Raw genomic sequence first — 26051 nt, forward strand, 5'->3', positions numbered from 1 at the left:
GCCAGCCAAGCAGACAGCCTCCTCCGTAGCAAACTGTTAAAAAGAAGTATTAGAACTCAAACGTACGTTGCAGTACATAACACCGCGCCCAAGCGACGTCCACGTAACAACCTCGGAAAGGGAACCAGGCGAGATGGCAGCGGCACGACTTTGCTTTGCCTACAGGACGACGGTATGGTTAAAAATCCTTCCGCATATCACGATCACCTGTTTTAGCATACACGCAGTATCACTCGTATCGTACCACACGGAAGCGTTGCACATGTGGCAGCTTTCCCAGCTATGGCGCGATACGGGCTTCACTTCACTGATTTGAGCACGTTTTTCGTTTCCAGCTTCTGCGCAGATTACAGATTCGCGGCTATGCATCGTCTAGCGTGGTAAGAATCCTTTCTTTTGGTGCGGTACCGGTGTACTACGGAGTCGATCGACTCGCAGCCAATGAAACCTCCCATCTGCCTCCCCCCACATTGCTTTTCACTTTCTGTAGCCCACCACCAAGATGTTCATCAACGGACAATTCGTCGAGTCCAAGACGACTGAGTGGATAGATCTCATGAACCCGGTAAGTACCTCGTGTACGGCGACGTTTAGTTGTTGCGCTAGACTTTTATCGAGGATGCGTTAAACACCAGGAAATCTATGCACAGTCTTACAGCACCGAGACTTAGTTGAAGACTACCGTGAACGTGTTTAGCTTATCTTTCGCGATTATGACCGACAGGCGAGTTTCGAACAGACATTGACTCGGCTTTTACTTTTGGCTCACGGTCGAGGTCGCGAAAAGATAACGTGGAGGCGTTGTTGCGCGGCGCAACACCGACGGCGGTTTGCGGCGAAGGTGTTGTGCTGCTAAAATCGGGGACGCGGGTTCGAATCTAGATTACGTCGGCGGCCGCATTTCGATGGAAATGAAATGCAGAAAACACTCGTGTATGTAGGTTTAGGTGCACGTTAAGGAAGCCTGGGTGATCAAAATTAATCGGAATTCCACCACTAAAGCTAGCCTCATAATCATATCGTCTTGGTACTTGGAAGCTCCCAACTAAATTTTTTGCACTACGATACTTCACAGTTATTTCATTTATTTCGCTAGGCAACCAATGAACCCGTAACCCGGGTGCCAGTTTGCACAAACGACGAAATGGAAGCTGCCGTCAGTGCTGCGAAGGAAGCCTTCAAGACGTGGTCCCAGACGTCCATTCTGACGAGGCAGCAGTCCATGTTCAAGCTGCAGAATCTCATCAAGGAGAACATGGTAACAAAGAACCTTAGCCTTGAAATGGAACCAGATTTAACCGGTATACATAACCCATCACGTGCAGAAACGAATTGCTGCGAACATCACGGAGGAACAGGGGAAGACTCTAGCCGACGCCGAGGGCGACGTGCTTCGAGGCTTGCGTGAGTATACGGCATTGAAGAAAGTGAAACGGGTCTCTACAGTGTTGTCTTTCACGTTACAGAGGTTGTCGAGCATGCGTGCGGAGTTACCTCTCTACAACTGGGCGAGACCCTGCCGTCCGTCAGCAAAGACATGGACACTCTTTCCTACCGCATTCCGCTTGGCGTCTGCGCCGGCATCACGCCATTCAACTTTCCCGCCATGATTCCCCTGTGGGTGAGTCCCATGCCAGCTGTCCACAACGTGAAAGACAAGGCACATACGTATACACCTCCGACAACGGCATCAATAAACTTAGCAGGAAAGCTGTCAGTGTCGACTCGTATTCGCGGAAAGAACCCCTTCCTGAATAATTCACGATAACACTAACACTAAGCTTAAAATCTTTGAATATACATTCTGAAAGAAGGGGAATTGTCCGAGGGGCTCGTTTTTCTGTATTATACACAACTAATGAAACCAACAAACTTTCCTTGGCTTAGTCTGTCAGTTTCATTAGTTGTGCACATGCACTCTGAATCACACTTATCTAGAGTGGCAGTCTTTTGCAAAATATGCAGAGACCGACGGCGTAATGATATCATACATAGTCATACCACGTGCTAGGTCCTCGTGCTCTAATTCAAGCATGAATGGAAGCTTGCAGCTTGTGTGAGGTAGCAGCTGCAGACAGCGACACCGTCTGCAGTCATGCACTCAACTTCTCTAAACAAGCATGATTCAGACTGTACATATCCTGCATTCGCTCCCGACTAATCAGGTTATCGTCGGTATCGTTGCCCTTAGCAAGGACACACTCATGTTAGTTCAGTTCCATTCCTTGTCAGTGTAGTTTGCAAGATCAAATATGTTCAAGTATGTTTTCTTTCTAAGTATGATAACAGTAGAACACTTTAATAACAAGTTCTCGATGTGTTCATACAGTACAACCGTGCTGTAATATCAATGCCTTCCCTCTCTGTGTACTTTGCTTAGTTCATTGTGAGGTCTGCTGTAAGTCACTTAAGCAAATAAGAAATAAGTAATCTCGGGAGAGTGACAAACTCTTTCTATGCAGATGTTTCCTCTGGCCTTGGTCTGTGGAAACACCATGGTGATCAAGCCTTCGGAACGTGATCCAGGAGCCACCATGATTCTGATGGAGCTGCTACAAGAGTGTGGCGTTCCGAACGGAGTGGTCAACGTCTTCCACGGAACACACGAATGTTTGTATTTCATGTCTGTCTCCGTTCTCCCTGTCGCTAATTTGACACACACGAATGTTTGTATTTCATGTCTGTCTCCGTTCTCCCTGTCGCTAATTTGACACTCTATTTTTCCAGCTGTCAGATTCATCTGTGACCACCCTGACATCAGAGCAATCTCATTTGTGGGGTCTGACACAGCTGTAAGAATCTTTGCTTTTTTTCTTATCCTAAAAACGTGCAGCTCAGTGTGACTGGTGTGTCATGTTTTGCAACATCATTGGTGTCCTAGAATCGCTGTTGCTTACGCTGTTTGTTTTGCAGGGCAAGTTCATTTACGAGCGAGGCTCGAAGAATGGCAAAAGGGTGCAGTGCAACATGGTGAGCATTTGGTTTGGCATCTTGCTTTGTCTAGTGCACAGAATTAGCAAAGAAGACAGCTTAGGTTTGTTCGTGACGACACCGCCCTTACCACCGTTAAGCTACTTCACTGACGTGTAGGCTGTAAAGCATATACAATGCTCACGGATTGGAACACGACATCAAATTTTTAGCGTAAGTAGTGTGCGCATTTGCTCGAGATAACCACGTCATGCGACAAATCTGGCCGCTAATGTTAATATTGCCTCTGATGCAAGTGTTCGAGTTGAAACGAACTGAAGACGGAAATGAAACGTGTGTGCATTGCTTAGTCCTAAGTTGTCACTTTTCAGTCCACGATTACTGCACATACAGGAAGGCATACACTCTACACTTAGAAATGACCATATGACGGAACTAAAGTTCTGTTCACTACGTCACATACTAGTTTAGTGGCAGTAACAAGTGCCCATTTAACATTATGCCACACTGCTTACAGGGAGCCAAAAACCACGGCGTGATCATGCCAGACGCAAACAAGGAGTACACGCTCAACCAGTTGACGGGTGCCGCATTTGGCGCTGCCGGCCAGAGGTGCATGGCGCTGAGCACCGCCGTTTTCGTCGGAGAGGCCAAGAACTGGATCCCCGAGCTGGTCGAGCGCGCGAAGAAGCTCAACGTGAATGCCGGTCACGTACCAGGCGCCGACCTCGGGCCCGTCATATCTCCGGAAGCCAAGAAACGCATCTGCGACCTCGTTGAGAGCGGAGCGAAGGAGGGAGCCAAGGTCATCCTGGATGGCCGCAACATCAAGGTACCCGGCTTTGAGAAGGGCAACTTCGTGGGGCCCACCATCCTCACAGATGTGAAGGTAAGTGACGGTGCAAATGATATTCGGCGTGCAGCTTCCTCCACAAGTGTGACTAGACTGAATGTGTGTGAAGTCTGCAGTGAATTAATTGCAACATTGCCACAGGCACTGGAATAGTCGTGCATGTTGCGGCACTGTAACATGTACAGGGCGATGCATTCCAAGAAGGCAGTTTACCTTGGGAGCATGGGCATCGGCAGGGACATGCAAAAGGGGCACTTGCCCCACGCCGTGCCAGTGCCCCCCCCCCCCCCCACGGCGATGCAACATAGGTTTGCAACCCCCCCCCCCCCCCCCAGACAAAATCCTGCTGACACCCATGCTTCGGAAATACTAAATACAGAACATTGAAATAAATTCTCTTGTTTGGCATTGACCGGAATTGAATTCGATGCCAGATTTGATGCACTTAATAGCTGCCGACAGTTCTCGCAGATCCTCGCGTTCAATTTTTACAAGCAAGAGTTGATTATTGTAAAATGCAAACAAGCTGAAACATTAAGATTACAACTTGGATGCTTGGACAGGTGAAGTTTACAGAATTACGATATCTTGTTTTCATTCGCAAACTTCTTGCTCACTAGTTTTTTTCAAAGTAGCCTGCTTCCAGCAATTTTCGTGAAAAAAGGCACTGAATCAAAATTCTGGTTGCTGCTGCTGGTAAAATTAAGGCTTTTCTTAGATGCAAGAACTTTCTTTGAAGTCCGTTGCCCAATAAGTGTGTTTGTGTTTCACGCGTACTTAGGAGAATAGGGAGATCAGAGATGACACTTCACTAATATCTGTGCACTTATAGGGGTTTATCAAAACATCGTTCTGTCCTTGCAGCCCAGCATGCGTTGCTATCGGGAGGAGATTTTTGGACCCGTGCTGCTGACTCTCAACGTAGACACAATGGACGAAGCGATTTCCCTGATCAACTCGAACCCCTACGGTAATGGAACTGCCATATTCACCACAAATGGTGCCACTGCGAGGAGGTATACCCAGGAGATTGACGTGGGACAGGTAAGTGTCGCTTATTAAACACCCAAAGTACAGTAAAACAGCGTCTATGCATACCTGCCGGGAACATGGCATAATTGCGCACCAAACGGTAGCACGCATGACAGAGTGTGTAAACGCGACTTCAAGATGACGTCATAAGAAATCAGACAAAGACACAGCGTTATCCGGTCTGACTCCTTTCTCTGTCCTCGTCAAGTTGTGCTTACTCCCTCTGTCATGGATGCCAACCGACTAGCCCGCCAACGTGTTTCAGGTAGTACGCATCAGTCCTCAAGTACAAATTTGTACCAAAGCACGAAAAAAATTTCACCTCTTTCGTGCAAATCGTGCATTAGCGCATGGTGTGATGTCGAGGAGCATTTAGAAGTACACACGTGGTGGCAGAGCAGACGGACTGCTGCTGAGAGAGAACTGCCACAAAATCCTCTCTAGCTAGTTGTGCGCAGCCATAGTCGGATACAACATTAAAAGATGGGAGAGGCCCCATACAGAAAGTACAGCAGCAGATTGCCTCCGTGACTAAAAAAAAAAATTCCTGCTCATGTTCTTTGACGGCAGGGTCACCAGCTGTCCGGCTCATGACGTGCCCATTGGTGCAGGCTCATATTCAGTTGCCTAAAGGCTCATTCACACCTGTAACTAGCGCCGGTCGCGCGACCATTTGCAAGTAGGCACCAAAAAGTGACTAAGGCAACCTTTGTTCACACTAGTGAGTGCAACCTACTCGTCGCCGCACAGCGTTCACGGCTGCTTGCATCGTCATTGCCCTGTAAACTAAGCTGACATCCTATTCTGCCGCATATGATTGGTTCAAAAGTTTGCGATTGAAAAATCAAGCTGCAAGAAACTGATCCAAAGCAGTCGCCTTAAATTCCTGAACAAAAAAAACCAGTAAGCTCAAAGTCTGCAAATGAGATCTGGGATTGAACAAAAACCATGTATTGTAGTGTGCTAGACGCAGGTGTGAATGAGCTGAGGAGGAAATGCCCCCCCCCCCCCCGCATTCTAAGGTTGTACCCAACCATAGTTGATTACGCTGCCACAGCTGAACTACATAAGTTGTGATGTTTTGTATCTTTCAGGTTGGTGTGAACGTACCCATTCCCGTACCACTGCCCATGTTTTCTTTCACTGGTTCCCGGGGCTCATTTTTGGGCGACAACAATTTCTACGGCAAGGCTGTGAGTATTGAGCACTGGTTTTGCCGTCGTCTCGCCTCTTTTGCGAACGCTTGGTTCCCAACTTTTGATTTGCTCGCAGGGAGTCAACTTCTACACGCAGCTGAAGACTGTGACCCAGCTCTGGCGTGCGCAGGACTCGACGCACGCGAAACCAGCCACCGCTATGCCGGTCATGCGCTGAAGAAACACGAAAACCATCAGTCATTCCATCAACTTCGTACAAAGATCTTTTTCAATAAAAGTGCTTCCATGATGTGTGATAAAGGCTGCCTAAAAGTGTTTTGACATCCAAGGACAATCTGCCTTCGCATCACAGCATAGTTTTACAACGTCGGCAGATGTAAAAAATAATTGACTACGGTCGAACGTTGTTACAACGAAGTAAATCTAAAAATTGGCCTTTCTTTTCTGTCGATATCAGTGTGCATGCTTATAAGAGATACGGGATATAACAAAGGTATTTTTGTGACTGATACGACTACGTTGCAACAACGTTCGAGTGTAGGGAAGTACACGAAAGAGTTAGGGTTCAAACTATGCACAAGACACACCTGCACAATAACTTTCAAAATTATACTAGCACAAGTTGGCTATTCAGAGGTGTCATCCATGCCTTGCCTTTTTTTCCCCTCACACTGGTTAAAATTGCAACTTTTAAAACGACGCTCTGAAGACAGTACGCACAATGTAATGGTTACTTTTTTTTTTTCTCCTAAAAAACGAAATGCTTCACAAACTCTGATTTGTACTGACTGCCCAGCCCAGCTCCTGTTCTTCTGCGCTGATAGCGTGAGGTTGCGGAGACTGCTTGCAAACGGGCGGCCGTCGCGTCCCGCCGATACAGAGACTGGAGCCGCGCTTTTTCTGGCAGTAGTAAAACGTTTCTAGTTGCTCCTATTATATTGTACATAAAAAATGGCCTCGTGTGTGTGGTGTTTGCGTCTAAATTCTCACAATATACAAGCTGCACCATCCGATTCCAAAAAGTTCCGCTTAGTTAACGCCACCAGGCTTTGTCCGACCTGTCAGGCCGTCGTGCGCGCATGGAAGGGGGGGTGGGTGGCACTGTCCATATGGCCTCGGAAGAAACAGTCGCCGGACGGTGCTTCAAAGCACCGCGATTGGTCCGCGACGCAAGAAAACATCGGTGGTGGCATTTTTTGAGAAGCTGGTTCACTAGAGAACCGTCACTGCGTGGCGACGAGGGTGCAGGGGTCACCAAGCGCGTCGTTATTAACGTATTGCTTCAACACCACGGATGCTCCGCATCGTCTCCGACCAGTCGTGGCAGTTGAAGGCCTCGTCTTGGCAACCGCGAGCGCTCCTCAGATCTCGGGCGTGCAAGGTGACACTAAGCACCTCCGACGGCGTGGCCTGCGGCTAGGAGCCCGCAGCATTGTCCTGGTTTGTGAGCCAAGCACTGGGCACCCACTGTGGCTCGCGTTCCAAGATGGCCACCTCCTTGAGCAACTCGCTGTAGGCGCGGTCCAAGTCTGAGTTGACGATGACCATGTCGAAGTAGTGGCCGTAAGTCTCCTCCATCTGCCGCGCCCGCTCGATGGTCTCTCGCAGCTCCTCCTCCCGCACTGGCACGCCCTGGCGGGCGCGGTGCTGCCGGAGCTTCTCCAAAGACGGTGGGGCCACAAAGACCACATACGGCTTGAGGTCAGAGTGCTTCAACATCTTCAGAGACTGCCAGAGAAGAAGAAAGAGGGACAACAACGTGAGCGCTTCGCAGCCAACACTGCGTCATCGTGCCATCGTGCACCGTCGAAGAAGCCCAATACACCCCACACTGTTGCTGCTGGATATGCAATCAGGAACACACATGGAGAAGTGAAATTTGTTGATTGCGCACAATGAGCAAGCGAGACTACGAAGAGCGAGTTTACAAGTCCGTTAAAGGTACTGACACGAATTTTCAAAGGTGAGTTTACTCTGCCATACAAATATCCTGTATGCAGAGACGGCTCTGCGCAAGCGGGAAGCTCAGTAAATGCTGATAAGATATATTATTTTGACATTAAAGCCCATTTTCGCATGGCACACCTACTGACATCAACACTAGTGTGATGTCAGGCTACAGTGTCAATTCCGGTGACTTCACGCACCGGAATGGTAGTTGTGGTGACGTCAAGCACCATAAAATTCAAAATGGCCACTTGTGTGTCACTACCGGAGCCAGGAAAGGAGCAGCCGTGGGAATGTCGCGATATTTTAAGCGAGCATGTGACGAGAAACTGATGCCATGTTGTGACGTCAGGGTACAGTAGGGAACCGAAACTAGCTTTAAAAAAAAGAAGCGATTACATTTTTAAGGTAGACTCACGCTTACCGGTACATTTACTAGGCTCTTGAGGGCTTGGCCTTTAATTTGATGCAAGAAAACAACTGAATATTTTCGTGTCAGAACCCCATTAAAAGTATATGTCTCCAGGTTAATCGGAAACGACACCTCTCACAGATGAACCAATTGACAGCATTTACGACAGTGGCACCGCATGCATGGCACTACAACATACACGCACAGAGAAAAGGATCCAAAAAGCCCGGAGAAGAAGAAGCATGCATGCAAGAAGCCTTTTGAACTTTGAGGTGGTTTAGAGGGTGCCCACCTCATGACAGCAGTACCACAAGGAATCGTACCATTAAACCAACTCCAAGGGTCATTAGGGGCGTGTTGGCCTGTGCACGTTGGTAGCAGCAGAGGCTCCGAGCCATCACGATTTCACATAAACGTCCGCAAAACGGACGCATATGCCTCACCTGTGGGTGGAGATTGAGTACGCAGACCTTGCCAGAGTTCACGACACTCCGAATGGCGTCAAGGCTGGTACCATAGTAGTTACGCTCGTACTCTCCATGCTCCACAAATTTGCCAGCCAGGATGTCGGCTTCGAATTGGGGCCGACTAATGAAATGGTAGTCTACCCCGTCTATCTCCGAATCCTTTCGCGGCCGGCTGGTGTCTGGCAAAGACAAATTGCAAGTCGTGGGAGTCAGATCCTCGATGAGAGCTAGCTACTGAAAAAGCGCAAGCTGATGGTAAAGTTGCAGTAAAATTCTGGACATCAAACTAGAAAGGCCGTGCTATCAGGTTACCGTTTTGCTAACATGGGTACAGTACTCACAGATTGAAGAGCGACATCAAAACTTTCAGTATAATGAATGATATGCGTGATTGCTCAAGATAATCACCTCATATCACTACGAATTTGGCTGCTAGAGGTAATGATGGCTCTGATGCAAGTGTTAATAATAGTAATAATAATTGTTAATAATAATATCTGGGGTTTAACGTCCCAAAACCATGATATGATGATGGCAGATGCCGTAGGGGAGGGCTCCGGAAATTTCGACCACCTGGTGTTCTTTAACGTGCACCTAAATCTCAGTACACGGGCCTCCAGTTTTTGCCTCCATCGAAAATGCAGCCGCTGTGGCCGGGATTCGATCCTGCGACCTTCAGCTCGGCAGTCAAGTGCCATAACCGCTAGACCAACGTGGTGGGGCGTACTAATAATTGTTGGGGTTTTAGTATGTGTCCCAAAACCACGATATAATCATGAGGGACGCCGAAGTGGAGGGCTCCAGAAATTTAGACTTTCTGGGGTTCTTCACCGTGCACTTAGATCTAAGTACACGGGCCTCTAGCATTTTACCTCCATGGAAATGAGGCCGGGATTCAATCCCACGACCTTTGGGTCAGCAATCGAGCACCATAACCACTAAACCACCGCAGTGGGTGTCCCCCTTTTTTTTTAAAATTAAATGTTGGCTCTCTCTTGAGTCCAAATAACACTGATATGACACAAACGGTGGAAACAAAAGTGGATTGCATAACCCTAAATTGTTGCATCTCAATCCGTGAGGACCGTACATAAACTGTATTTCACACATTCATAGCACCATAAATGCAACAATACATAAAATTGAAGCAATAAATAGAAGAGGGTGTATAAATGAGCACTGTTTCTAACCTGTGTGTGTCAACCTTCTTTCGTATGTTTTAGTTTGCAGCCAGAAAAGCAATGCTTAGCAGACTCTGCCAACTAGCCAAAGATTATGTGCTGAAGACTGCTTGTCATTCCCAATGCATTATTATATCCTGAGGCATCATATTAATCAGGTATCTCATGCAAGACACAAGAAGAAAGAAGAGATTTTTTTAGGATGACGAGCGGAAAAGTTTTGATCAACAGGGGCATAAGACTGACAGGGAAGACACGCTTCCAGCGTCTTTCCTGTCGGTCCTGTGCCCCTTTTGTCATTGTAGTTATCAATCTAAAATTTTTCCCCCTTCATCCAAGAAATGTCACACCAACTAACTAGCCCAACGGTTCATGCTGATGCAAAAGAAAGAAGAGGTTGCTTGCTGAACTTTGATTTCCGTAATGCGTTTGGGAAAAGCAAAAACCGAGCAAGCTTTAAGTTGCCTGCGACCTGAATGATGCTTATAAACGTTCAAGTTTCTGCATGTCAGCCTGGACTCTCCCTCCTTTCCCGCCGACCAGTGAAATGCGAGTTCTTTAGTTTATTCGTCCAGGTTTCCACGATCTCGTGAGACACTCACGAGGAACTGCGGCTGCAAAGCGCTCCGTGTCCTCCATCAGCTTCTGGCGGAGCTCGTGCCTGCCTATGTTGGACGGTCCAACAAGCACGACGGGTCGCTTGCAGTTGGGACGGGGGTAGTAGAGCGACACCTCTTCGTACGTTGGCACTGGTTCGTTCGCTTCAGAGTCTGCGTGTATTCACCACATCAACGAGTCAGCATACATCCCCAACACTCCCAACTCCCCTTATGCCAAATATCGTAAAAAAAACTTGGCGGAATGCGCTCACGGACTGCAGGTGCAAACAGGAAGAATTTATTTTAAAGGACATACAGTCGACTCTTGTTAAACGCAACCTGAAAGGACTGTTTAACAGGAGTTCCGTTGACCGAGATGAATGTGACCAGTGGGCCGCGAAAGAAAACAGAAATACTCACAATGCCACACTTTTGTGACTAAAAGCACAAACAGTTCATTTCCAACTGCACGAAGTCAACAGACAGTGAAGCATGGCAGTAGGCAATTATCGTCCAACACCCGGAGCGGCAAGCCAGATTATCAGTCAGACTAACACCTACAGCATGGTCATTAATGTTTATATCTTTTTCTATTCTTTCGACCACAGGAGCCAAGGGAGCATAGGGGCAGGCAAACTGTAGCGAGCCCTCACATGTACGTAACACCTAAGGCATAGAGGCTGACAAAGTTGAGACCCTTGCTATGCAATAAGCCAGCAAAATCAGAAAAAAAAAAGACATGGTCCCAATCTGTCAGCTCCACATTTTTAAGAAAATAAACAAACAGGCTATTAAACAATAAAGTCCCTCCGTTCCCCTTACTTTTGTAGTTCTAAATGGGTCATTATAAGGTTATGATACGTTTTGGAGACCAATGTGTGAACAGAGAGAGATGCAACTTACCGTCACCCAAAGTACCAGTCGTACTGCTGCTCTTTTTCTTCTTCTTTTTGTGGTGTTTCTTGGCACAAAGAAATTTCCCTGTTGAGCAAAAAGTGAGAACACTGTCACCACCCGCACTTCCGTTGAGGGAAAGTAGGCAAGCTGTACCTCGCTTGGTCTTCTCCTTCGACCCTGCGTCGCCGCCAGCCAAAGCTTGTTTCATAGCTTCACGCCTAGAAAAAAAGGGGGGGGGAAGGTGCAGTTTATTTTAATGCTGCAATTGAGCATTCAGTTGAATTGCTTATATACTCACGTTAAAAACGCATTGAGGCTAACTTTTGTACAGCGGAACCTCAGCAGAAGTTTTCAGCATGTCCGGCATTTTGCTACACACACAATGAATTTCGCGTTCACCAGAATACGGGGTGTGAACTGCATCACTCCATGCTTTTTCCCTCTGCCTCAAATCTATCAAGTGGTCATCGTGCACACTGTAGCTTGTGAATTGTGTACTGACACTTGAATTTGCCTTAATTTTGTGTCCTGAAGCTTCGACAGAAAGGTATTCGCGACAATTCAGCATTGTTTTGGAGAGCCATATGCATATTATTGGTGCTGTAGTCTTAGCAAGTGGCTGTATTGGTTGAACATAGTCTCCAAGACCATGTGGTAGCGCACGTGGCAGGCAATGGGTGCTGCCAGAATCTTGAAGGATATACAGTACGAGTTTGCTCATTCTGTTTGTTCTCTGTAGCGGGTGCCGATTGATGCCGGCGTTTTGTTCATCATTTCAAGTGATAACGCCAGGTGAATACAACAAGCAAGAAAGTTGAGTTAGGCACGACAACCATGTCTTGGCACTGTCTGCAATGTTCCAGTTTGTGGAAGTAAATGCGAGGTTCTTATTTTCTACTTTGCGCATACACAGTGGCTAAAAGATGGGCAGGCATTGTGGGCGTATTTGGGCATATTTTGGCTGTGCATCTGCTAAAACTCGTTTGCAAGCCTTCCAACAGTGATCCGGTAAACACTACACCTTTATGCACAGTGAAATACAGAACAGGCTAAGAAATGCTTGTAAATAGAACTCGCTTAATTTGAATAACAGCCTTCATTTGGTTGGTTTTGTATTTGGGTAATGCAAGAAAGTCTTTATTACCAGAATCAGAATCTTCATGTCTCTCTGTAACAGAAACTGCTGGTAATATTGAGACACTTCCAGTAGCACAATTGGTGGTGCAACCCAAAGAGGATATCTTTTTTTCCAGGAAGAAGCAGGATTTGGAAATCTTTTTAACACCAGTTTTCTATGCAGAATGTCACCATTGTGAGGTCATAAGCAAGAAGGAATTAATGGCGTTTTTAATGTATAGTACATGCAGTCACCGACTGATAAGCAAGATGGAATTAATTAATTGTTTATGTATAGTATGTACAGTCGCAATCAAAATTTTGGAGAGCACGTGGCAAACAACACCGTGGCTCCTTCTGACGGCTCGAGAGTGTGCACTGCGCATACACGTCCTTTTTTACCATGCCAGTCGGCTCATTGGCTTGCTTCAAGTGCGCGTACACCGGAATGTTAGAAAAGCTGCAAGGTGCTACTTGGTTGTGCTTGGTTGTGCCTTTATGATAGCTCCTGTGTATGCACCGGGTGATTGCTGGAAGTTTTAAATGGTTTCTTTCATGCAATAAAATTCAGTTAGTCCAACTTTGCCCTATCGCTTTCTTTTTCCATGTCTGTCGTTGCCTTGCTGGTATTTCATCTTCAGTCATGTACCAAATGGTTCAACCATCGACACTGTTACTTGGCAGGAGTTCCATTTACCTAGAAAGATGCACAGCCGTGCAGCACCCAAATACAAAACCATCGAAATTCAAGGCAGCTGTTCCGTTTTGAGCGGCAAATCCGTCTACCACGATTCTACCACACGTGTAAAACGGAAGGCAAGCTCTCACTGCTGCTGGAAGGACTTGGAAGGAATGAGGCCGGCCAGGGTCTGGTCCTCCTCGCCCTGGCGGTAAGCCTGCCACCAGTTGGGATCGTCCCGGTTGATGACGTGCAGCACGTCACCCTTCTGGAACGGGATGCCCAACTCTCGGCACGGAATGTACAGGTCCTCCTCCGGCTCGTAGTCAAAGTGGGCCTGTGACGCGGGGATGTACAGAGTTTATTTCCAGCGACACAGGAACGCACGGTACGACATATTCGTTTATTCAATGTTCAAATGTCGCCGGTATGGCACGCCTCGAAATTCAGGTTACTACTGTAGTACAAGTACACTCGGTTACAACCTAAGAAAAAATGTAAGCTCCGCCCACAGGACCACGGCCCACCTGCCCATCACTTGTGAAAGACAGTCATGCTAGCTGGTTTCCGCTCAAACAATAAGTACTTTTTATCAGCTAATCTAAATGTTACGCATACCGAGAGCTAAAGGTTCATCGTTACAACTTAAAACATTAAGTTTGGCTAAGCAGTGATGTCAGAATCTCTGACGAAATTTATGTGGATGTTCAAGTTTCCGACCTAAAACCAGTGGCACAAACGTGCCTGTGAGGTAAGGTCAACTATCTGAAACACTTGAGAGGTGCTTGACCTCACGAAAATGAGTGAGCGCTATTGGATGGAGCATTTATAAATGTTTTCTGTGGGAGGGACAGCAATGGCTGTGAGCGGAGATGACATTTTTTCTTAGGTTGCAACCGAGTACAGTATTCTTCTAAGCAACAATTACACTTTAACAGCTTAAGAGATGGAAAGTAGGCAGCGTATACAGTAAAGGCTCGTTAATTCAGATTTCACAGGACCAGAAAAAATGTCTGAATTAGCTGAATGCCGAATTATCAAAAGTATTAAGAAAACAATACAAAAATGTCTATTACGTCAAGGCCTTTTAATTTTCTTGACGAATACATAAATCCAGTACATGTTTTCCTTAAGAGCAATGCAAAAGCCGCAACTTTCGTCATTCGCGATGTCGTTCGCAATGTGACCGCAGCTCAAGACCCCCGTGCGTGAAGCTGAAACATGCTCTGAACCCATTCCTTATTACATATCACCACCACCAACACCACCATGCGCACACGAGGATGATCTTTGTGTCGCAAAAATGGTAGGCACTGTTCGCCCAAGCAGTTCCTGTGTGCCGAGTAAAGTAAAAAACTAAACAAGTTTTATTCTAAAAAGACAGGGCGTGCAAACACGGACACGCCCTGTCTTTTTAGAATGAATACTTACCAACTAGCTCAGCTCTCTGTTATTCTAAGAAACAAGTTTGCTGCAGCCACTGAAGCATTTGGTCACACAACAGTGCAATTGTGGTTAGATTGTGGATGGCAGCCAAGCCTTTCTGAAGGCCCGCAGCCATTTCGGTTGTTTTTGAATACCGTTCTCACACTTTTGCGTCGCACATTTGCGGCGCTTCATGCGTGGGGCGCTCTGAGGATCGTCCGAATTTACGAATTAACTAGAGTTTGTTGCCATTAAAGAATACATATGCTTGCCAGGACCAATGAACGCATCCGAATTATCCGATTTTTCTAATTAACAGGGGTCGAATTAACGAGCTTTTACTGTAATACAAAGAAGACACCAGAGAAAGAAGTGAAAGTGAACCAAGTCGTGTAATGCATAGACCCAAGAACCGATGGTCTGTTACAGCAACAGTATCGGTGATAAGGGAAGGGCTTTCTACAACTTATAAGGCCCATGACCAAGCCACATTACAAACTTTGGCTTTGAAATGCAAGACGTGTTCTAGACAGCATTTTACTGAAAACATTTTGCAAATCGGAGTTCCCACACGTGCATCAGCTCATATGTAAACTGCTGAAAAATCACCTTGACATGGATCATGCCGGTGTCTGTGGAGCGAGGCGTGATGGTCTCCTGGTTACATGGCACTATCAGGAATGTGAGGGTGCCGGTCATTGTTGCCAGCAGGTCACAGACTTCATTCACCGACTTGCCACGCATGCCGATACCGTTCACTTCCAGAATCTCATCACCCTCGTGTAATAAGCCTACAAGAGGAAGCAGAGAAAAGAAAATTTACTCAACTCAAGCATGAATCCTTGTGGTATGTTTGTTAAACTGACACAAAAATTTGTTTTTTTTTTTTTCAGTTGCAATCAGTAGCTAATGGCCCACTTATCACAGCCGAAAGCCGAAAACCTAATTTGCCAGAGCGTGCGACAATTAATTATTTGGAGATGTTTTGCAGCGCCCAGATGCAGTTTCGGTTTCAGAAAGTGTCAAGAGACACAGGACCAGGGTGGTTTCTTTGTAAGGACAGCTGGCCACGTGACCACACAAAACAACATTCACCCCTCTTGAATATTCAAACTCTTCAGGCACGAGCGTCCCATAGTACAGAGGTCATTTTCTTACCACTCTTCTCAGCTGCGCCACCTTTGACAATTCGTCCAATTATGACACTCTCCCCTTCATTGCGGACAGTTGCACCCTGCAAGAAAAAGCCAGAGTTACATTGTCAAAGGCTAAATGGCCAAACAGTAATTATGCAATTACAATAATTATTGTAAACACATTACAACGCATCAAAGTGATCGATTTCAAGGACTGAAGGTGTGCAATGTGACTGTTTAACCGAGAGTTTGACGGAAGCTCGTCCGGACAGGCTAAAATTTAACAAAGAGAGACAAACACTGACCAAATACAAACTTTAAGAGCCAAGACGTTTCAACTTCGCAGCATAGCAATTTGGGCTAAACAGCGCACACACACAAAGACACAAAAAGAACTGACAACATGAGGCTTGTTCAACTGAGCACAGCTTACCAGTGAACAAGGCTTCTGTAAGGAAGCTGAAGCATCTTGCCTTTCGAGCTTTTGTCTGATCGGTGTGCGTGTTTTTTGCTCATGTGACCATTTTACTGTGCACGTCAACTAATAAAACAGCTGTACTAAGACTAGTCATTTTTCGCCATCTCACCAGTGGTTCGTTAGTCTTGTCAATATGGACAATCTTGATGCTGTCCTCTGAGTAGTGAGATGCCCTGTCCAGGGCCTCATGGGCGCCTCCGGGACCGGGTGGAGAGTGGGCAAGGCGCGGCGACGCTCCACAGCGTGCCGCAATGCGGTCATGGCTCAGCAGCAATCCATCTACGTCTAGTCGGCTCAGAAAGTCTTGCAGCTGCATTGCCTCGGCCAAGGGACAGCCTTCTAGTAGGGACAGCACCTGCAGAGGCACCACAACATGTGTGTGATTTATTGGGCTAAATAAACTGCTGTAGTTAGGAAGGACACCATAGTTGAGGGCTGAGATTAATTTTTGACGACCCATGCTTCTGTAACATGCACCTAAATAGAAGTACACACAAACGATCTTGCATTTCACCACCACTGAAATGCAGCCGCTGGTATCTGGAATCGAACCCACAACCTTGTGCTCAACAGTAAGTACCATAGCCACTTAGTTATCATAGCTGGTACACTATGTGTGCAGTGTGCACCTTCAGCAGTGAGCAGAGAGCATAATGGCAATGAGCACAGCAATACTTGTGCTTATTTCTTACATACAGTATAGACCGTTTATAACGTAAGTCGCCGGAGTCGCGAATATCCGCACTATAAGCGGTACCGCACTATAACCAAAACAACCTTCTTCAAAGGCTGCACTTGCGCAAAACGTGTTGAGCATGTAGCCTCGCGTGTCCGATAATCGACATATGCGATTTGGGGCGCTTACAACCACTTAAATCTCCGAATGTTCAAAAATTAACCGCCAATGACCCGCATTGCCAACGAAATGAACACGGGGGAAAAAAGCAAACAAAACAAAGTGCCATCGCGGAAATTCGCCGACTACGTTTCAGGCCACCTCGAGGTATGCGCATTACACAGAAACCATGTCGAATCGCGACCGAAATTTCGCGTGCTGAGCGGTACCGATGGTTCGATTTCACGGGCGCGCACGCGATGTCCAAGACATTGCAATCGAATCCGGAACCACCGTTCGAGAGTTTGCATGTGCCGACCATGCCCTCGTTTTCATTCACGATATGATTCCCTTCCCTTCAAGTGCAGCCATCGCAAGAAGTTTCGTTGATTCCGCACCAAACCGCAACTTTTATCGCCCACGACCGCTACCGAAAAGCAACCAACGCTGATTAGGCCTAGCCTGCGGTTCAGCATGTTGTCGCGGGAAGTTTGTCCAAGACAACATGAAGATCGGACGTCGAAAAGATCGCACTCAAGCACTAACCCAAGAACAGTGCGCGTGATACGAAGTTTGTGTTCGCGGCCGGAAGATCAACGGCGACAAAGCCCGCCAAGCTCGTTTAAGTCCGCGCACTGGCAGAAAGGGCGAAAGCTCGCGTCATGAAGCCGCAAAACTTTTCAGTTTGCGGACGAGGTAGCAAACGCGATATCTGTAGCAAGTCTGATAACGACGACGCTTTTCCCGATAGGAAACTTACTTTAAAGCGCACTTGATGAGGACGCGATCGTACGTTCCACGCGGAACGCGCTGCCGGCAAGCGGCCGCGGAGCCTTGCCGCCGCCGGTGCAAAGGCTACTCCGTCGCCTAGGCAACCACCATCCTTCCCCACTCGGCGAGCTAGCACAGCGCTGCCGCAGGTCTTTTCCTCCCTCCGCCCCTCGTTCGTTCACTGTGCGTGCCCTCGCCCTTCGTAGCGACCTCATCGCTCCCTCCCCAGCGGCGTACCTCCTTTGAGAACCGCACTCGCTACCGCGTTTGTCAGAAATATTTTCCCGCAACCGCATTATAAACGGTATTTCATCTTGGGGGACTGCACAATAAGCGGTATGCGTATACATGCGGTTCTATGGGAGGGTAAACGGGAGTCGAAAAAGACCGCATTATAACCGGTCCTGCACTATACGCTGTTACGTTAAAAGTGGTCTGCACTGTATACTGTCCTTGTTTTCCATGTGCACTGCCTTCTTGCAGACTGAAATGGTCACTTGAATGTGCCACTACCAAATACGCAATTGAAAAGTCTAGCCTGCCCCCCCCCCCCCCCCCCCCCCCCTCATGCATTATGAGATAGGAGCAGAGCACCAACCTCCTGAGCCAAGTCCTGAGCATTGGAGCAGACGGGGGTAGGCGGCCGTTGGTAGCACCAGGCCTGCTGGACGTTGTTGCTGACGGCCAGCGCCCCCTGGAAGCCCGGTTCTTTCAGCAAGTTGGCCACGCATGCCAGTGAGCCCGCATCTGCCAGGGGCTCCAGCCTCTTGAGGCACTGCTCCAACTCGTGAGCTTCTGCACACGCAACACCACCCAAGAACACAGAAGAATTAAATTCGATTCGATGCTTTATTTGTCTTTCATTCAACATGAAAGAAAGGAGCAGTCACAAAAAGCTACTACGGTGAGTAGCTTGACTAAGGTGACTGCCCCCTTAGAATTACAGCAAAAAACAATGCGTAGGACATGCATCACAAAAACACACACACACACAAACACAAAAAAGAACGAGGTACACAAGATAAAAATGTTGCACATTGGTGGTAGATTCTTCAACAGTGGATTAAAATGAAGGGGAATAACATCATCAGTGGCAAGCATTCACAACTGTGACAAGTTTATAGCAGCAATCTCCTAGTTGCACATTGGGTACTTCAGTTTCTTTCGTCATTGAACAAAGCTGACCTACAAATCAGGAAATTATAAAAGCATCAAGATACATACACTGGTTCTCTACAGGCCCTGAAATGTAGACTACAAAAAATGTTCAAAAAGACCCTCAAATGTAGACTTCAAAAAATGGAGGAGTCTGTAAAAAAGCTCATCATGTCTGCAGTCTGAACATACAGCCTGCAGTTTAGATTTATAGCCTCCATGGGTAGCACACTGACAAATGCAACGCTGTGCTTTTCTGGTCACAGGCATCACTGACTGCATTAGAGTCCAGCCATTGCATTGAACCTGCATCCCGACACGTGCTTTTTCCACATACTGTACGTCCATCACTTTACTTAGTCATGTGACCTTCTCCCTCTTCTGTTGAGAAACAGTCCAAGCGTATCACCCAATATCTCTAGTTCATTGTCACTGAGCAAGACTTAATGATAGTGAATTCCACTGAATGTGTACTGATCTTTATTACGAGAAGAGCCGCAGTAGTGGCCAGCCAGACGTGCATTGTCTTGCAGTAATCACGTTGGAACATATAATCCATTCTTTTACGTTACGGCATGATTATTGCAAGACAATCTTCGTTATGAGGCCATGAAACTGTAATTTGTCATTGCACCGTGAAGCTGTAATTTGTCTGAGTTATGAGGACACTCAAGCTGCTCCACAGTCTTACGACTCAGTCAGGTTCTGAATACCTTTGAACCTCGCTATAACGAACACTGATATAGTGAATTATCAGTTAACCCGAAAGGTGGCATAAAAAGCGGAATAAATATTTAAAACAAATTGAATTCACAACCACATTTTTGTTTAAAATGTGGTTGTGATATAAAAAATTTGGTTTAAAATGTGATTTAAAAAGCTGCGGAAATTTTGGCAGCACCGATGCCCTAGACGTGACCAGGAGACCGAGAAGCTACTTGGAGAAACTCCCCACTGAAACCGCTGAAGTAGAAAAGGCCCTCTTGTGCATAGACACTGTGAAAAACATCATTCTGTGCAGTGCATGCATTTCTGTATCTACTCTTTTTGCACGAGCCAGATTGCTGATTTGGTAGAGTAGATCTTTATCTATGCTGCTACAACGAATATGAGATATAATGAACTGAATTATGGTCCCAATGCTACTTCGTTATAATGAAGTTTGACTACAACTTGTCTACAGTCTATGCAACCGTTGAAGCAGTGGTGTGAAACAACACAAGCTCACCATAAATGCGGCTGGGAGGCTTGTGTGGGCTGACAGGCAGGAGGCGGGCGTCCGAAGGCAGAGTGGCACCGAAGGAGCAGGTGTCCTCCGTCTCAAAGGCAGCGTTGAGGATCCCTTCCGGGGCGTTCTGCTCCAAGGCACGGAGCTTCTTGGAGCCTCGTAGTGATGACCGCAGGAACTCCTGCTCCTGCGCTAGCCGCTCCTCTTCTTCCTTGCGCAGCCGCAGCTCTTCCTGCGAAATTGAAGGCACAGCATCACGCACTGTCACCTACCCACGTGCGACATTGAAGAAGGAGCAATTACTTGGTGGAGAGTTAGCTGGGTACACATAATTAACTAGCAAATTAACACAACTGCCATAACAGCAGGAAAGTGACAGGCCTGTTGCTTTTGCATAATAAACAAATTCATCGGCGAACATACTAGACTGTCAGAAAATGAAAATGTCTTCAACGGAATTGCCGCTTACATGGAGCCGCCGTTTCTAATACGACTGGTTTCATATTTGAATTCTGCCGCCCTGTTCATCACTCAGCAAATGAAACTCCTGCTAAACGGAACTTATTTTTCTGGACCCTTCAGGTTCTGTTTAATGAGAGTCTGCTGCACATATATTGCAGGATGCATGCAAAGATAAGCCATTTATATAGGTTAGGTACAGCAGGATTGAGAAACACCTGCTTTACGAGCAAAACAAATGCGCTGTTAGAGGAAACTCACTTGATACTTCCGGATTCGCTCCAACTGGTCTCCTGTTGGAGCTGCCGATCCGTTGAGCCGGGGAGAGCCCTGAGGCCTTGGAGGCGGCGGGTAACGCGGCGCGGTCTTGGCCACCGCCACAAAAGACTCGGGCACGTCCACGGCCATCTCGCGATGCGACTGCCCCTGTCTCCACCTCGGCTGGACCCTGGTGGGCAGGAAAGTGCAGAGGCAAAACTATCTTACACAGGCCCCATGCTAGAGCATGCCTGGAGTTCCCAATCTTTTCTGGAAAGCCCCAACAAAGCTGGGAACGTACAGTGCTCACGGATTGAAACACAACATAAAACCTTTTATTATAACAAATGGTACGCATAATTTCTCGAGACAGCTGCGTCATGTTGCGACGAATCTGCCGTTAAAGCTGGTGTTGACTCTGATGTAAATGTTCGAGTTGAAATTACAGCAATACGAGACGAACTGAAGACACTGTAAACAAAAGTGTGCACATTACTTAGTGTTAAATTGTCATGTACTGAACTGCACTGCAGCACTGTATATCTAGTTTAAAGGAACACTGTGTGAAAACTTTAACAACACACACACATTCGCACACAACACACACAAGAGAAACGTTTTCACTTGCATTAGGAATAAGTGGAATTCCCAAATCAACTTTTTGTTTTTGACAGTTACTCTTTCGATAGTTAGAATCATTGCTGGTACAGGCATTCCTCTAAATTTTCCTGTTCACACGCTTCCGGAACATAACAAAAAGGCAAACATGCATTTTTGTTTCCACTTCTGACAACTACACATTGCTGCAAGTTCTAGTATCATCATGTCTAATTGCTAGCCAGGAGAAAACTGTATTTTCTCTCTTTCTTCTAGATGTGTGCCACTAATGTGCTTATCATCACTGCAGATATGCCCTGCCTTCTGCAGTGACAATACTGATAAAGGCAAACAAAAAGTAAGCATTACAATCAGTCACACATGACAGATACAGCACAATGGCCTTTTGCTTTATGCTGACGCAAGTGCCATGGCATGCCGCTGACTGCAAACAATTTTATTGCCTCTTTCTGCTGCGCTGGCTGCCAATTTGAAGCAACTATGCTTCACTGCTGTTTGTTTTGGCAGGTATGTATTACGAGGTTGACGTTTTCTCAAACTGAAAAGAGACCGTACTTCAATGGCCTACGTGCACGCATTTCATAAAAAGGCAGCAGTCACACACAGCATGACTGTAGCACCGATATGCTTGTGGAATGTCTGATTTCGACAGCATCAGAGCTTCCCTATGTTATCATTCACTTTTTTTTTTTTGCTGCTGCTGCTGCTGCTGCTGCTGCAATACTACCACACTAGATTCCACATCATGTTTGTCTTATAAAAGGCACTTCATTTATCAGCACAGTAGAATGCAGTTGCATCACCGTCAGACACAACAGCAGGAAAAAGACTACTTGGGTGTCTGGTCCGATAAGAATGCAGCCACTAAGATAACGCTCCCCCCACACGCCGGAGTGTTATAAGCTGGGAATGTGAGTGGAATCCCGTCCCCTCCCAATGCAAAGCTAGAAAATGTGACTCCACGCCTTGATGAAGATGACTATATGTGGGGTTTTATGGTGCTAGAGCCAAGGATGGCCAAGGAGTTAAGGAACATTATGAAGTAGTTAACAGCATTATCACTGACAAGGTGCAAGCACGACGTGGCTGCGTAGAGGCCTTAACAGCAGTTACTTTTAAGCGTACAATATATCACAATTGAAATAATGACAATGACAAGAAAAGCATGCCATGAGTATAATGCTATGTTAAGATGCAGAAATATACCAAAATGCTTCCTGTCACGAACTTACAGCGTCTGTCTGTAAAGTAATGAGACTGGGCCTGGAAAAAAGAATTTATTGATCCAATCGGTACATATCATTTAAATTCTTCATAATAGTTTCCTAGGGCATAAATGCACCGAGTGCAACGTGACTTGCCACTCTGCAAAGGGTCCCTGAAAGTCAGCTGCCGTGACCTCTCTCAGAGTTTGTCACAGTCGTTGGATGGCGGGAACAACGTCGAAACGGTGACCTTTCAGGCTCCTCTTGAGATTACGGAACGGGAAGAAGTCTGCCGGGCTCACATCAGGGCTGTATCAGAATTTTATCAGCTCTGACGTAAGTTCGGTACACTTCTTCCTATTCCCAAAGCTCAAGGGAAGCCTGAAAGGTCACTGTTTCGATAGTGTACATCCAACAGGCTGTCACAGTATCTCTGAGAAAAATCACGGCAACTGACTTGCAGGGAGCCTTTGCAGCGTGGGAATCGCACTGTACACGGCATATCGATGCCCAAGAAAACTATTTTGAAGCGTTTAAATAATGTGCGTCGATCGGATCAATAAATTCTTTTTACAAGACCAAGTCTCATTACATTATGGACAGACGTTGTATACCAACAAGCCCAAATGGCAGTTCTTCCAAATACAAGACCATGTTGTCCTATTAATACGACTACATCAACAGAGCCTTCTGGCTCAAGGACCTGGAGGTAAGTGCTCGACAGAATGTTACAGTCGCAGAGCCATGCGCTAGGTATTTCAGGGAACCAGTCAGCGCACCTTCATGCCGGGAGGTGGGGAGAGCGACTTTCGGGGTGTGGGCACAGGCGGGTTGGGTGAGGTGAGCATGGGTTCTGGCAGCTGCTGGGTCAGTTCGAGCTCCTGGTCTGCGACGATGGGCACCACGTGCCCGTTGGCTGAGGTCAGCGCACTGCTCTCGGGAAAACCCGACTCTCCTGCGTCATTGGGGGAGCACCACTGGTCAAGTAACATCAATAACTCGAAAGTCGTTGGCACTGCTGACTTTTGCTCGGACTGTCGGTTGTCTGAAACCACTTAAATATATCAATGGGAGATATGGCACCACTCGACGACACTGAACAACATGGACGACCACTGAGGAATAGACAAACACCAGCGTTGTGTCTATCTTGCAGTGCTGTCCATGTTTTGACGTGTGCTGCCACGTGCTATTGTGACTAACGAACTAGCCCACCAGCACATGTTAAACACTTAAAATTGGTCAAGATATCTTCCCAGAGGAAGCAATGTGCTCACGCATCAATGAACTAACAAAAAGTAGAATTTTTTAAAGTTTAACATTGCAGAACACATAGTTGACATCATGTATGTATGCTAAACAATGTTTGAAAAAATCTATGCGATGCAGATTTGTCATTCAGCACAAATCATCAGTTAAAACACTGTCACTCACCGTTCATAGATATTTCAACGCACAATGGCTTTGTAGAATGTTCTTTAAAGTCGGCTACATTCTGATCATCCCATGCTTTCTAGAAGGAATTTTATCAATTTGCTTTTGGCCACTGCACTTCTGCGAATGCTTTGCCCACAGAAGCATGCTTTAATGAACCAAAATATCAGAGTGAATTAGGTGGCCCTGAATTGTACACCAGATTACAGTAAGCTAGCCAAAACATCTACCGTAAAATGCCAGAGCAAGCGCCCCCCCTACGGTGAAGGATAATCCGCCAAGATTTGGAGTGGAGGCCCTTGCTCGGTCATGGATCAAGATGGCGGCGGAAGAGCCAATGAGAATAAAGAATGCACACCAGTGCTTCTAATAAAATGCTTTATTGAATGCGCATCCATTCACTGTTTTCATTCGCCCTCGTAGCGCAAATAAAAACAGTGAATGAAAGAGTGAAAATGGTGGGAGGGGATAAGGGGGCGCACATTTGAAATCTCTCAAAGAAGGGAGGGGGGCGCTTGCTTGGGTAGGGGCGCTTGCTCGGGATTTTACGGTGGATTTGTTTAGAGTCTACTGGAATCAAAAACAAGTGACAACAAATTGCATTTTCTATAGCCTAGACCAAGCTAAGAAACCCCAAAAAACACAAAAACCATTCCACAGCCCCAAGGCAAGGTGAAACAAGTTCCCCTTCATCTCTGGCCTTACAGAATAAAACTGAATAACAAAAAAGTTAGGTGTTATTACAGTAATAAATCATTTAGTGTAGAAATTATACGTCAGTAATCGCTTTTCTGGGCTATGCACAACCAAACACATATGTTTCTATCTTTACAATGTGGAGACTTATTTATATGTCTACTCAGTTTCATATGCACATCAAGTATGTATTAATCAATTTCTATGTTCATTAGCTGAAGTGCAGATACTGCTTCTTCCTAACTATTGTATAATTGTCACCTTTCATTAAGTACTATTTAAGTGCTCTAATGCAAGTATGGCTTATGACTGTTCACTGTACTGCCATGTAACAGGGAGTCGGGGCCTTTGTCAAGTCACTGGTGCGGCTTTTAGTTTCGTCCCCTCCTTTTTTGACAAAGGAAAATAAAGATGAATGATGATGAATGAAACTGCACTTCATCGTGCAAAAAAAAAAAATAAAGAGAGAGAGAGAGAGAAATGCTACTATGGTGGTTGCATTAGGTTTTCGCATTTCAATCAGCATCTTGAGGTGTCAAAGCCAGTGTACCGATACTCTGCCCATTGTGATGTCACTTCAAACACTGAACTAATTAATCGAGAGAACGCTCACCCCTTGAGCCGTGTCGCTGGAGCCTCTGGAGCTGAGGCACGGAGGCCACGTAGACGGGGCTGGCCTCGGAGGCGAGCAGCAGCAGTCCGTTGGATCCCGCTGCCTGGGATGAAGGCGTGGCAGAGCGCTCCTCCGCGTTGAGCTCCTGCGACAGCTTGGTCATGTCGACCGGCCGGATGCGCTGCAGCGCCGATAGACGCTCCAGCCGCTCGCGGGCCTGCTGCTCCACCGCAATGACAAAGGCCTCTTGGACATGACTGCTGCTCTCCGACAAGTCCAGCACTGAGTTCAGCAATCAGGATGGAACGTGGAATGAGGGAGGGAAGGGAGAGAGGGATAATAAAGCAGGGTTTAGCAAGATAACTTCTTGGTGGTCATGTTTTGTGTCTACTGCAGGAGATGTTAGTAGCACCAACATTTTTGTAGCACCTGTCCATCTGTCATTTTGTCTGGTTCTCCCTTTCATGAA

General features: G+C 46.6%; 2 protein-coding genes across 2 annotated transcripts in view; one reads left to right on the top strand and one right to left on the bottom strand.

The window, feature by feature from the left end:
* The first annotated feature begins 6 nt into the window (after window positions 1–6).
* On the top strand, window positions 7–6273 carry LOC119374701 (probable methylmalonate-semialdehyde dehydrogenase [acylating], mitochondrial). The gene is made up of 13 exons (XM_037644879.2): window positions 7–172; window positions 336–380; window positions 491–565; window positions 1097–1258; window positions 1326–1404; window positions 1467–1621; window positions 2463–2610; window positions 2728–2792; window positions 2914–2970; window positions 3449–3820; window positions 4649–4828; window positions 5911–6009; window positions 6089–6273. Exons 1-13 carry the CDS (start codon window positions 134–136, stop codon window positions 6188–6190), a joined length of 1578 nt encoding a protein of 525 aa, XP_037500807.1. The 5' UTR covers window positions 7–133; the 3' UTR covers window positions 6191–6273.
* Window positions 6214–26051, bottom strand: part of LOC119374700 (protein PALS1) — a 37262-nt gene continuing 17424 nt past the window's right edge. The window contains 16 exon segments of the mRNA XM_049420390.1: window positions 6214–7701; window positions 8776–8978; window positions 10583–10750; window positions 11483–11560; window positions 11630–11694; window positions 13421–13608; window positions 15306–15487; window positions 15855–15930; window positions 16420–16665; window positions 18515–18711; window positions 20300–20531; window positions 21020–21178; window positions 23119–23148; window positions 23293–23295; window positions 23619–23794; window positions 25583–25864. Coding sequence (XP_049276347.1) covers window positions 7390–7701; window positions 8776–8978; window positions 10583–10750; window positions 11483–11560; window positions 11630–11694; window positions 13421–13608; window positions 15306–15487; window positions 15855–15930; window positions 16420–16665; window positions 18515–18711; window positions 20300–20531; window positions 21020–21178; window positions 23119–23148; window positions 23293–23295; window positions 23619–23794; window positions 25583–25864 — 2597 coding nt within the window. The 3' untranslated portion in view covers window positions 6214–7389.

The sequence above is a fragment of the Rhipicephalus sanguineus genome, chromosome 11 (assembly GCF_013339695.2).
Source record: "Rhipicephalus sanguineus isolate Rsan-2018 chromosome 11, BIME_Rsan_1.4, whole genome shotgun sequence".
NCBI classification, from domain to species: domain Eukaryota; kingdom Metazoa; phylum Arthropoda; class Arachnida; order Ixodida; family Ixodidae; genus Rhipicephalus; species Rhipicephalus sanguineus.

What these genes read in the sequence shown, in the direction of transcription:
- LOC119374701 (XM_037644879.2), top strand. Translation starts at nt 134, where the DNA reads ATGGCAGCGGCACGACTTTGCTTTGCCTACAGGACGACG. An exon ending in CTTCCACGGAACACACGAAT is followed by an intron (nt 2,611 to 2,727) that starts GTTTGTATTTCA and finishes CTATTTTTCCAG; the next exon opens with CTGTCAGATTCATCTGTGAC. An exon ending in ACAATTTCTACGGCAAGGCT is followed by an intron (nt 6,010 to 6,088) that starts GTGAGTATTGAG and finishes ATTTGCTCGCAG; the next exon opens with GGAGTCAACTTCTACACGCA.